The sequence below is a fragment of the Otolemur garnettii genome, unplaced genomic scaffold (assembly GCF_000181295.1).
Source record: "Otolemur garnettii isolate 467f Iridium unplaced genomic scaffold, OtoGar3 scaffold00064, whole genome shotgun sequence".
Taxonomy (NCBI): domain Eukaryota; kingdom Metazoa; phylum Chordata; class Mammalia; order Primates; family Galagidae; genus Otolemur; species Otolemur garnettii.
In genome coordinates, this window is record NW_003852459.1 from 10984687 (window position 1) to 10997440 (window position 12754).

Consider the following 12754-nt stretch of genomic DNA (forward strand, 5'->3'; position numbering starts at 1 on the left):
TAAGAATGACTTATTTACATCTCTGTGCAGTGATCACCTGGAACTCTGTACAGCAATATGCTATAGTGATTATCTCCGGGCAGTGGGCTTTAGGTAACTTTTTCTGCTTCTGTGTTCCTTCCACGTATACATAGAAGAACATCTCTCCTACTGTTTATGTAGTAAACCTGTTGAATGATACAAGAACTCTATTCCTAGAATGCTTTCACAGACATCACAATACACAAGGACTCCATTTATAAAACAAGTACATCAAGCAGCAGATCTACTGAAATCTATCAGGAACCAGATAAAAATAAATAATATACATTGGGAGCTTCACTGGTGAAAAACACGTTGGCCACCAGGACTTGTATTAAAGCATAGAGGGGGCAGTAAAGGCAACCCTTACAGAGAAGCCACATAAGGGAAGTCTGTGCACGTGACCCCTTGTCCCTGGCCTGGTCCAGGTACAGACCCGTCCAGCAGCACACACTCCATTATCTATGTCAGGGAAAAAGAAGAAAGCAGACATTCTGTGTGAAACCTCCTGCTCCTATGTGGGACCTTGCTGTGGGGCACTGGGTGGCTTTTTGTACTTCCTTATAATTCTGGATGATCCAGATTCTTAACCTGGAATCCAGAGCAGAAGTTAATAGACTTGTCCAAAAAGCCTCCATATAACTCAAGAATCTAAAACACCCAGACTGAAGCGTGTTCAAGCACGCTTCCTGCCCCTCACTCTTCATATAGACACTGTGGGAAATATAGAGGTTACAGGCTAAAATCTAGGGCACTGGGAATATAATATCTACTTTTCGGCCAGACTCTTAAGAAAAGCCTCTCATCACAGTACTAAGATCTCTCTCCTACTGTGGGGCGGTGAGAGGTGCTAACAACGTATAATGATGCTTTATTCTTATTCGTAATAAAATAGTCCCTAGGGGAGATGATCTTATTACAGGCTTACTAGGTGAAAACATCAAATACAACCACTGATCACAGGTTAACCCCCACGTATCCCAAAAAGGAATCTTCAACAGCACAGAGCAGCAAGACGTATGTGGCTAGCATCCCAAACCCTCCTCCCTCAAAGGAAGTGCCGTACTCAGCTTTTAGTGCCTGTATATTCTTGGACTGCAGCTGGCCATCTGAGAAAAGCCTGTCCACGCCTATCCACCAGACCTGTTCCGAGAGCTTTGCTCTGATCTGGGTAAACCCCCACACTTACAGCCATAAATGCATTGGCACTGAGAAAGACTGCTGAGGGTGTGGCACTCCAGGTGTGGATTTATTTGTCACTTCACCAGGTCAGCTATTTAGGCCTAGTCTTCTTCATTGGCTTGAAGCTCTGTTCACACCATCTTGGGTAACACATCACATTATTCTTCCTTATAAAAACAAATAAACTCAAATAAGCATTCAGAGTCAGTTCACCCCTTGGAGCATCTCTGTCTTTCCCTCTGATTTATGCAACACGCTTTCCATCCCACCCACCTGAAAACCTCCCGTACTCTCCAGTGAGGACTGGCCCGATGCCCACCTGCACTCCTGGGGCTTCCACCTTCCTCACCTCGGCGTATGTGCACAGCCCCGAGGATCCCAGCCTGCTGGCCACCACTGAGTCCCCAGGACCACAGCACTGCAGTACCTAGCCCTACCTGCCATCAACTACAGCCACGGGGTCAAGTCACTGCACTCTTCACTTCCCACCCTACAGAAAAACTCAGCTGTCCTGTGAGGCTGGACCAAAAGAGGAAAAAAATGAATGTTTTCAGACTCATAATGGCTCCCCTTTAAACCAGTGCATCTGAGATTCATACAGTTCTGGAGCACAAGGAGCTGGATACATTAGTTCCTAGCCAACTAACTCTTCAGAGCAGCCCGTTTCCAAAGGCATTTCTGAAATGACTCCCATCCACTTCAGTGCAACACACTGCCCAAGTTTGAAATCAATGGTCGAAAATAAAACGATTTAATAAGGCATCACATGTCTCATAACTAGAGTGACGAGAAGGGGTATAAGAAATTATCAGGCCTCCCGAAGAACCCAGCTGGGGAAGCTGGTTAACTAAACTCCTGTAATTGCCTTTTCCATTCCCCCACCCCATCTGCACGTGCAGACCTTCTGGATTTCAGCCCCAATGTTTCAGACTACAGTGCCTTCCAACAAATTGACAGTCTGATCATTTATGAGCACGTTGGGCAACAAGCAGAGAGACTTTGCGGAAACAGAGTTAGAGTTAGAGCTAACACGCAGACAGGAAGGAAAAATGGAATGCCTTATCAGAACTGGGGAGTTCTATCTGTCACGGGTAGCACATCATTTGATATATACGTCTGCACTGACGTATACCTTAGGGGTTTTTTGTTATAATCTGTTTATTTGGTGGTTTAGCCAGACAACCTTATATAACACAATCCTGTTTCAAATGTAGCAACATGTATGGCATTGCACTCATACAAAATTCAGACTCCCTACAGCACTTCCCATTAGCCACCCCCGATCATTCTACCTTGCAAGGCTTCTGTGTATTGATGAAAAAAATACGAACTACCATGAGCAATAGTAAAAAGCAGTAGTCAGCTTTACTGTATATTCAAAAGGCAGGATTCTGGGGTATGATTTTAGGGATTTCAGAAAATCATTTTATCCTGATTTTAACAGATTGCATGAGCCTGACCTACAGTGGAAAAGGAGTCCAGTTTTCTAAACCAAAACACACGTGAGTCTACTTCGCTCTTCCAAGAAAGAGTACAGGCACATACCCGCTGCCTCTGCACTGGGGTGCTGTGTGACCACAAACCTTGCATCTAATTTCCTTAACAAAGAAGCAGTAGATCTGCGCTGCTAGTTTGGGCAGAAAGCACATAATAATACAGCTACCGCTCAGGAACTTCCATTCATTCTAGCTCAGCAAACAACGCGTATTATATAATGAATGAGGCTTTTCTATGAACCCTGCTATTGGAAAACACAGGCACTTTCTGCACAGTTTAAACCAGTCTATAAGGAGCAGTTACCGCTTGTGAGCTCAAATGTGGACCCAGTAACATATAAATTCAAACAGCTGCACTCTTTGATGCCTTTGCTATCACCCTGATTTCTTTTTCTGCTTGACAATAATTTCAGTTAACTATAAACTATACAAAGAACATTCACACAGCAGCCAGCAAGCACCAGAACGATGTTGGCTTTCAGCTCCATGTTCCCTGCGTTGCCTAAGAAATAATGGTGGGGGGGAATAGTGGGAGGAGGAAGAGGAGGGGAGAGGGAATCAGCTATCTATGAAAATACTTACAGCCTCCGAGTCTTCAACTCCATGCAGGTACAAATTGTCATACATGGAGGTCTGATAATCCAGAACACCTCTTTCAAGGCAAAAATAAAACTGCTGCAGAAACCACAGCTAGAGCTTAAAGAGAAAAGGCCTGTTTAGAAGAACTGCGTCTGCCTTATCAATTCCCGTGGATTTACCAGGCAAGATGCTATTCATTCACATCGCAGAGGGTGAGGTTATCCCCAGAGGCAGTCCAGACCTGGCATTTTATCTGCCTTCCCAATACAGAGCATCAAAAGCAAAACCCTTCCTCAACCACAGACTGGTGACTGAGCTAGGAAAGCAGCCTCTGATTGGCTCGGCTTCCCTGCTTCAGTCAGCTGAAGAGCGCTCCCTCGGAGAGTGGAGGGCGCCTCGGAGCACCCTACCCAGCACAGAGCAGCTTCCTGTTTCGCCTGTATTGTTAGTTCCACAATAAACACTTATCAATATCCAAAAGGCGGCGTGGAATGTTTGGAAAGGCAGACTATTTGAATACTCTAAACACAACTGCTCATCTTCTTAATTAAATTCACCACTGGAGGGGGGAGCAGAGGAGCTATTTTATTTCCAGAGAATATCATATAAAGACAGGCGAACAGATCCTAATCTCCACCCAACATCTGTACTTAACAGATGCAATTTAAGTCAAAAAGACAACAAGTCGTGTAAGTGGAAGTCAGGGAAAGCCCAAGGTGAAAGGAAAATGGATAGAATAAACAGATGGTAAGATTTGTTGAGAGAATTTCTATAGCAAAAGTTTACAATATTCTCGCTGAAGTCTCTCTGCCTCCCTGGCAAGAAAATACTCCAATGTCCCAACTGGTGAAGTTCCAAAAACCTCTCAACTTTTAAATGCAAAACTTTTAATGTCTCTTTAGATTAATTTTTTTTAACCTCCTTTAAGCAACAGCCAGTGTTCTTGGTGAAGTCCTTTATCTCCTTTCCCATGTACAAATCTTTAAAATTCCTAAATCAGCATTGATCTTCCCCCCAAAACCCAAGCAGAAAAGTCCCCCGCTGCCACTGCACTGAGTCCTAGCCTGACCCAGGACACGTCCCACCCTGCAACAGCTTGACATGGAGCGTCCCTATATTCTTGGAGCTTTCTGGTCAACCAACAAGGTCTTGTAACTTCAAAACAGGAGAGCTCTAGAGCCCACTGTAAAAGAAACCAGCAACATTTGTGGGGAAAAAGACATTGGTGGGGAGCAAAGAATATAATTCAGAGAAGCCACAAAACTCACTGGGGTAAGCAATGACCCAGAAACTCAGAGGCTCTGGTCCAGAATCAGCTTTCCCTCTAATCGGTCAGATGACTCTGGCCCAGTCAGTTACCCTTTCAACAGGCATTAGTTGCTTCACCTGCTAAACTGAGGTAAGAAATAACTCAGAGAAAGAACTCTGCAAATACAAAGTGCAACATAAACACTTATCATTGACCACCCTGCTTTGTCAGCTGGACGCATTGGCGGCTGTTCGTGGGAGCTCAGCACTGGAGTAACTAACCGGCCCTGACCTAGGAAATGAGGCCTGTCCTTCCAGCCAGTATCTCTGAAAAGTGTAACTCTTAAAGACGCAAACCAGAGTCATAAAAAGCAATACAAGAGCGACAGCTGCTGAGCAGAACACAGTTCTTCCAGGCCATTCATGTCTTTCAACCACAGTTGCATGGCTTGAGAGCAGCATCAATACTTAGTCACCTTCAAATGTAAAAGATGGCAAAGGAGTAGGCACAGTGCCTATAATCCCAGCACTTTGGGAGACCAAGGCAGGAAGAGCACTTAAGACCAGCCTGGGCAATGTCACAAGACTCATCTCTACAAAAAATAAAAAAAAAATTAGTGGAGCATGGTGGTACATGCTACTTGGGAGGCTGAGGCAGGAGGATTGCCTGTGCCCCAGAGTTTGAGGCTGCAGGAAGGTATGATGCACTGCATTCCGTCCTGGGTGACAAAGCAAGGCTCTGTCTCTTTAAAAAAAGAAAAAAGAAAGGTGATAAGGGACTCAGCTGAACTTCAGAACTTCAAATGACATCCTGTATGGACTCTACGCTGAGGGAGGATGGCAGCAGAGGATGGGTACAATCAACAGGATTCCATAAGAAAGAAACCCAGTGCTGGGTCAGGCCAGTGACTACTGTGTGTTGGAGCAAGTCACTGTCCCGGTGGCATGTCCCTCTCCTCCCTACCCCATACAGCAAGAAGACTGGATCAAAGGATTGGTAAGCCCAAATTCAGGTACCACATTCTGTTATGTTAATCAACTCTCTCTACAGCCATACAATATTTTATCCAGTATCTACAAAAAAACTGAGACAAAAGTGTCTTTTTTCTCCTTAAATTCTCCAGATCGTTTCCTTACTTTTAAACCATATCAGTTGAGAGTATACATATTTCCCGATTGTCTTAAAATGGGAATCTACATTAAGGGTGGGGGGAAAGAGGCAATTCAATTTCACAATTCGCCAAGATGCAAGAAACTGTTCCCTGCTGGGAAACCTGCGCAAAGCTGAAGTCCTCTCCTCTTCTTGGTTGCCATGAGTACTCCCTACAGCCAATCCAATGTGAGGGTTTAGAAAGTTCGGAAGGGCCCGGGCTCAATTTGAGATACACCAAGGCTGGCTCGGCGCCTATAGCTCAACCGGCTAAGGCGCCAGCCACATACACCTAAGGTGGCGGGTTCGAATCCCCAGCCCGGACCCGCCAAAAACAACAATGACGGCTGCAACCAAAAAATAGCCGGGCGTTGTGGCAGGCGCCTATGGTCCCAGGTACTTGGGAGGCGGAGGCAGGAGACTCGCTTGAGCCCAGGAGTTGGAGGTTGCTGTGAGCTGTAATGCCACGGCACTCTACCCAGGGGGACAGCTTGAGGCTCTGTCTCAAAAAAAAAAAAAAAAAAGAGATACACCAAGGCACATAGTAAGCAAGTCTAACTCTGGGTGGGATGGCAGGAGGGTGGCAGTGGACCAAGCAGGGCAGCTGTGCTTACTCTGTGCAAACCCACACCCAGGGCCTCAAGGACTCAGAACAGATGTGAAGCAGAGCCAGCCCAGCTCTGCCTGCTTCCCAAGGATTAGAAAAATGCTGGATCCAGAATCATAAACTGTTAGAGGCGTTAGGTGACCCCAGAAGTCACCTAATCTAGCCCTTTTAGTACCCAAAAAGGTTAAATTGCTCTACCCAAAGCCACATGTTCTACACTTCAATGTTCCTTCCACCTCCCTTCTTGATGGAACATTCAAGGTATGAGGAGCAGTAGGAATGTTCCCAAGGGGGATTTGGTGGAATAGTGAGAGATCATTTTGGTGGAAAAAACCCTATTCTTTCCTACTCCTTCCATTTTACAAATTGTCTAATCCAAAGTCATTTGGTCACCCACAGCTGATAACTAAAAATCAAATAATAGATTGGGGAGTGTGCCCTGAGGGTCCAGATCTACCCAGAATAAGCATAATACCTGTGAGTCACCCTAAGGTTTCAACCCACCTTAGGCTGATTCCAAAGTTCCAGGGAAACCCCAGTGAGAGACTTAGCACTGGACATCCTCAAAGGAATTTTGAGGAGTTCCGAAAAAGTGAATCTAGAAGGATCTTGACACTGACCATTTCTGTCCCAAGATCGTCTTAACTGAGACTGGGCTGAGAAGTGGTGAGAGTTCACAGGGAGGTTTCTTGGCCTGTTTCAGACCACCTCGATCCCCAAATTTTCATGAAAGGGTCCAGGGATTCTAGCAGGTTCAAGTTCCAAAGGCCAAATTTCAAGAGTATCCTAATTCACTGAAGCAAGCAGTGAAAAGACCCAAGAGACTGGCACTCCGGGTTCTGACCTTAAGAGCTCTCCAGTCAAGTGCTAGGCTGAGAGGTTGAAAGAGAAACCACCCTCTTCCCTGGTCCACGTCTCCCACCTGAGACTGAAGAAAATAAGTCTGAAAACCTGCGCCTCCTCTGGCCTTGGTGTTGCCCAGTAACCCACCCGCCTACCTCCCATCACTACCCAGCATCCAGGAGACCCACTAATCCTCAGGTTTCCCTGCTGAATGTGTTTCTGCCTTTCAGGTCATCTCTCATTATAATCAACAGCTCAAACTCAAAAGACCCTATGAAAAGGCACTGCCTGTACGATCCCATGTCTATAAATCCCATGTAATCTGTGGTGGGGAGGCAGTTCTCCCAGCTTGACAAATGCTTCAGCTGAGCTCTAGTCCATGGAGTACACGGGGTGGCCCTTGACTAGTCGGGAAAGCCCTCTTCTGTGTCGCAGGAGACATTACTTTCTGTTTATTCTCGTGGGCTTCAAACTTTGGAAAGTGCAGGCCTTTTCCTTACCTAGGGCTGTATGTACCCAGTACAGCAAACCCATGGAACTGACAGTAGAGTATAAAGTACAAGCATTTCTGTTACGCATGTATTTGGAAAGGGAGAAGAGGGAGAGAAAAGCCAAGAGCAAAGTGTTTAGCTATGAGCTTTAGATACCAGGATCAAGCCAACTGGTACAGACTGAGAAGCAAAGGAAACTCTGCTATCTAGTCTTCCACTTAGAGTTCTCTAGAATTTAACTTTCCTACACCAATGTAGTTATATGCTTTACAGCGGGACTCTGAGACCTCAGGGAAGAGGCAAGGACCCAGCAAAGACAGGCTCTTGCTGTCTCTATGGACTAGAACACAAGCCCAAGGTCTTTGCCAGTTTAGACTTGTGAATTATTTTGTTTTTTGTTTTTATTGAAATTAGACTAAGTGACTGGCTCAGCACCCATAATACAGTGCACTGAGCATAGTTACACAGCATAGTTACAGTGCCAGCCACATGCACCAAGGGTGGCAGGTTCAAGCCCAGCCCGGGCCAGCTAAACAACAATGACAACTGCAACAAAAAAATAGCCGGGCGTTGTGGTGGGTGCCTATAGTCCCAGCTACTTGGGAGGCTGAGGCAAGAGAATTGTTTGAGCCCAAGAGTTTGAGGTTGGTGCAAGCTGTGACACCACGGCACTCACCAAGGGTGACATAATGAGACTGTCTCAAAAAAAATTAAAAATAAAATAAAATATATTAAGTTACCACAATTTGCTAGATGATCTTTTCCTCTTCTGCTCTGAAAGTACCAACCCACTTCTTTGCCTCTAGGAATCTGTGTGGCACTCCCATCACACCCATTTCTTCCCTGGTGCCCCTCAGACAGGTGAAGGGACAAGGCAAACAAGGGAATCAAAAAAATCAAAACAAAACAAAACACCACAGACGTTGGATCCTACTGCTACTATAGTCCTCTGGGACAGTCTTCTGAGTCTGAGTTTAGACCTCACACCCCAGGCAGGCATGTCCTTTGGGCCTCACCTGTACCAGGGCAATAAGAACAGTTCCAAAACTCATGAGTAAGATCAGGTGTGGTGGCTCACACCTGTAATCCTAGCACTTAGGGAGGCCAAGGCAGGTGGATGGCTTGAGCTCAGGAATTTGAGATCAGGCTGAGCAAGAGTAAGACCCCATCTCTACTAAAACTAGAAAAATTAGCTGGGCATCATGGCAGGTACCTGTAATCCCAGCTGTTTAGGAGGCTAACACAGAAAGATCACTTGAGTCTAAGAGACTGAGGTTGCTGTGTTATCATGGCACTTTACCCAGAGTGACAAAGAGAGACTCTGTCTCAGAAAAAAGAGAAAAAAAACTGATGAGTTAACAAATGAAAGGCACAAAGGAAACAGAACAAAAGAATTAGCCTTTTTCAATTTTTTTAAGGAAAGTAGTAAGGAACCAGGGCTGCTGCCTACATAACGCAGCCCCAAGGCCCCCTTGTCATGACGTACCTTTTGTCATTCCTGACACAGGGACGCTACAGAGTGGGGTGCCTGCATGTACCAGCTGTGCCACTTCCCAGCTGAGCAGCACTTGCCACAGCTATGAGGAGTGTGCCTTTCTATGCCTTTCTATGCCTCCAGATCCTCGTTCATAAAATGAGAATTCTACCAAGATTACTGTGCAGATGAAAATCCTTGGTGTAAGAAAATACTCAGAAGGTGCCTGGCTCAAACTCCGTGCTCCTCAAGTGTCAGCTGCTGTGGTGCTTCTTATTTGCTCCCAGCCTGGGTGCTGGCCCCAGCCCCTAGCACCTGTGCCTCTGGGGTGAAATTCCTAACACTCACCTCCCGATCCTCTCAGTCCCCACCTAGCTCTCTGGGCTGAGTCATCTGAGCGGAGACCACCACCCTGCCTCCTGTTGCCGGTTCCTTCTGCTGCCTCCCTGCTGTCCTGGCCGGAGGACAGTAACCCATGCTACAGCGGGCACTTCCCATCCCACACCTCCTCCCCACATCCCACTCGGTCCGATCTCTCCTTTGTGCCTGGGTGTACCCAGAGCTCTCCTACCAGCTCCCCAACTGCCTCCAACACCCCCAGCAACCAGCCCCTCCTGGAGAAACCACTGCCCAGAAAACTGTCCTCATGATGATCCTATAACAACGCTACTACTGGTTTGTACCGGGAAGGGCTGGAGAGTGAGAATGGGAGAGAGAAACAAAAGACAGAGGCAAAGAGGCAAAGGCAGAAAGCCGTAGAGATACCGGAGGAAGAATGAATCTATGGACACACTCCCCTCCTCCCTGCCATTCTTGATGGCTTCAGGGGAAAAAAAAACTTCATAATTCATAAGAGAGTGAGTGTAGGTAAGGTAAAAAAAATTCCCCGTGGCCTATTCAACTTGCCAGAAAAATGACAGCTCCCTCCTTATGATTGACATATTACTCAGAAATCTCTCGCTTTCTCAAAGTTCCGTTAAAAAAAAAAAAAAAAGTAGAGCTAATCTCTTGGGAAAAACATGCGATAAAGCCACAACGTTCATTAAAGCTACCCAACTTTATTTTCCACTATTCTCCAAAATGAACCTGGGAGGCCAGCCCAGCTGGCCTCTGTCCCGTTGCCTGTGTATCATTTAACTAACATTATTATCAATGCTAATTTAACCATCACAGCTTTCCACAGTTGACTGCTCTACACCACTGCAGAGCGTGGAATGCCGAGATGGGCACGACCCCGTAACCCGGCAGCAGACAGAGGGACAGCCAGCAGCATCGCTGGAGGTCCTTACGCCAGATATTGAACCAGGAGGTGCTTGCATTCAAAGCTCTCACATTCTGAGACATTCCAAAGAGAGGAGCAGGAGAGTAATTTGATTCCTTTATCTGCAGAGTTTCAGCAGGAGTGGGAGGCAGGAGAGGGGGAAGGAAGGGCGCGGTTTCCCTCGCAGAGCAGGGGCAGAAATGAGTCAGCTGCCAACTTACTACTTGGCCTTGGCAAATCACCTGCCCCAGAGGTGGAACTCCTTCAATTCCACGATGCCAAGTTTGCTACGAAGAGTAAACAGTTTGGCTTCGTTATTTTTTTCTTCAATGTAAAATTTGTGAAATTTTATGATCTATGTTGTTACTCCCTTTAAAGTTAAAAATGTAGCTTTTCCCTCCCAGGAGGAGTTTTTCCTCTTTTTCTTTTCTTACTAACACGGTTCTTACGAAGCATCCATAAGTGCATATTGAGTTTCTGATATTGCCTCTAAACAAAAGTCACACCTGAAATCCTCCTACTCTGGGAGGGTGAGAGGGGAGGATCACTTGAGGCCGGGAGTTCAAGTGAGCAAGAGAAAGATTCTATCTCTACAAAAAACAGAAAAATTAGTCAGGCATGGTGGTACATGCCTGTAGTCCTAGACACTCGGGAGACTGAGCTAGAAGGATAGCTTGAACCCAGAAATTTGAGGTTGCTGTGAGCTATAACAACACCATTGAACTCTAGTCAGGGTAAGCAAGACTCTGCCTCAAAAAAAAAAACCAGCAAGAAAGTCAGATCATGCTGCTCCTATTCAAAATCTTTCAATGGTTCCCCACTGCTCTTAGGATAAAAACCTGAATCCTTAACATGGTCCAGCACAGCCCTGCATTTCTCTCCTCATATCCCTCTTTCTGCACACATCGCCCTTTCACTCTCCCGTCTGGCCTCCTTGGACACGCCACATACCTCCCCACCACAGTCCCCATGAGCATGCATTCGTGCCATGGATGAATTGATATCTGCTTCTTGAACATGAGTTCTATGGGAAGAGAGACCAGGTAGATGTTCACTCGCCATTACATCCCCACTGCCCAGCACAATGCCTTACACAGAGACTGTCCATAAGTACATGAATAATGCATGACAGCCCTGAACTCCTCAGCTACTTCCATGCTCTGGTTGCCAAAACAGTGCTGCAACTAACAAAAAAAGGTGCAACGGGGGCATGTTTTAGAGCTAAGACCTACAACATGAGCACCCCTGGAGAGTCCTCACCAAATTGTCTTCATGCCCTGACCTCACTGTGGCCTTCTCAGATTCAGATTCTTAGAAATTAAATAATCTAGGGGCGACATAGAGGACATGTTTTCGATACTATTTTATTCCAAAGAAAACATAATTTATGATGTGTTGATGGAAATTTTTGGTTTTGGTTTTGGTTTGGGGGTGATGGAGAAAAGACTCCATGATCTTCCACTTCTTCATGCTTCGGACAAGGCATCCACTCTGCCTGGGAGATCGCCTCCACTGCCCCCTGCCCCGCCTCCACCTTTTCTATTTGGTGAACTTATTCCTTATTTAAGGGCAAATGTAAATGTCACTAACTTCTCCAGCTCCCTCAGGCATTATTTGGACAGTCCTTCTGTGTCCCAGTAACACTCTCTCTCCCATACCTCTACAGCAGGCTGTCTGCACATTAGTGTAATTCTTCCACTAAAAGAGAAAGAACAGCAACCATGTCTTACTCTGCTTTACACCCACATGCTTCATTCTCTAGAACAGCAGTTCTCAACCTGTGGGTCGTGACCCCTTTGGGGGTGAACAACCCTCTCACAGGGGTTACCTAAGACCATCCTGCATATCAGATATTTACGTTATGATTCATAACAGGAGCAAAATTACAGTTATGAAGTAGCAACAAAAATAATTTTATGGGTAGGGGTCACCACAACATGAGGAACTGTATTAAAGGCGTGAGGAAGGTTGAGAACCACTGCCCTAGGAGATCCCCAATAAATATTGTCCACAGGAACTGAACAGCAAACATGGAAAGAAAGCTCTCATGGTGAGCCCTGATGTCTCTGCCTCCATCACAATCCATGCAGTCCAGTCTAGGAGCTATTTAAGGGCTTAAGAGTGAGTCAAGAGAGAAGAGAATGAGCCAGGAAGTTGTGAGGTCCATTTTTAGGGCTGCTGTGGATTTAGAAAACCAACCACAAAATGGAAAGAGGCATCAGGAACTGAGGTCTGAGCTGACTCATGACAGCAGTAGCAGTTCCTCTTGGGTGAAATCTACGGGCAAAGGGATACTGGTGGATGGCAGCAGTAAGGTCTTGGGATACTTCCCAAAACACTGTTGCATCAGAACATATGTTTGAAGAAATCCCTATTTTCCTTTAGAAAAGAGTGCCAGGGCT

General features: G+C 46.0%; 1 protein-coding gene across 7 annotated transcripts in view; it reads right to left on the reverse strand.

Annotated features, from left to right (window-relative positions):
* CACNB4 (calcium voltage-gated channel auxiliary subunit beta 4) overlaps positions 1-12754 on the reverse strand; it is a 267434-nt gene that overhangs the window by 131813 nt on the left and 122867 nt on the right. For 2 of the 7 annotated variants that reach the window (XM_023515029.1, XM_023515028.1), the window contains exons 1-2: positions 3282-3699; positions 1211-1370 (exon numbers count right to left, since the gene is read on the reverse strand). The exons of 3 other annotated variants lie outside the window; for them this stretch is intronic. Coding sequence is in view for 3 of the 4 variants with exons in the window: in XM_023515028.1 (XP_023370796.1) it covers positions 1211-1216 (6 nt within the window). In the remaining variant the exon portion in view is untranslated. Of the gene's footprint in view, positions 1-1210; positions 1371-1552; positions 1720-3281; positions 3700-12754 lie in introns of those variants that run through there. 2 more of the 7 variants (XM_023515027.1, XM_003793023.2) reach the window with 2 other exon arrangements.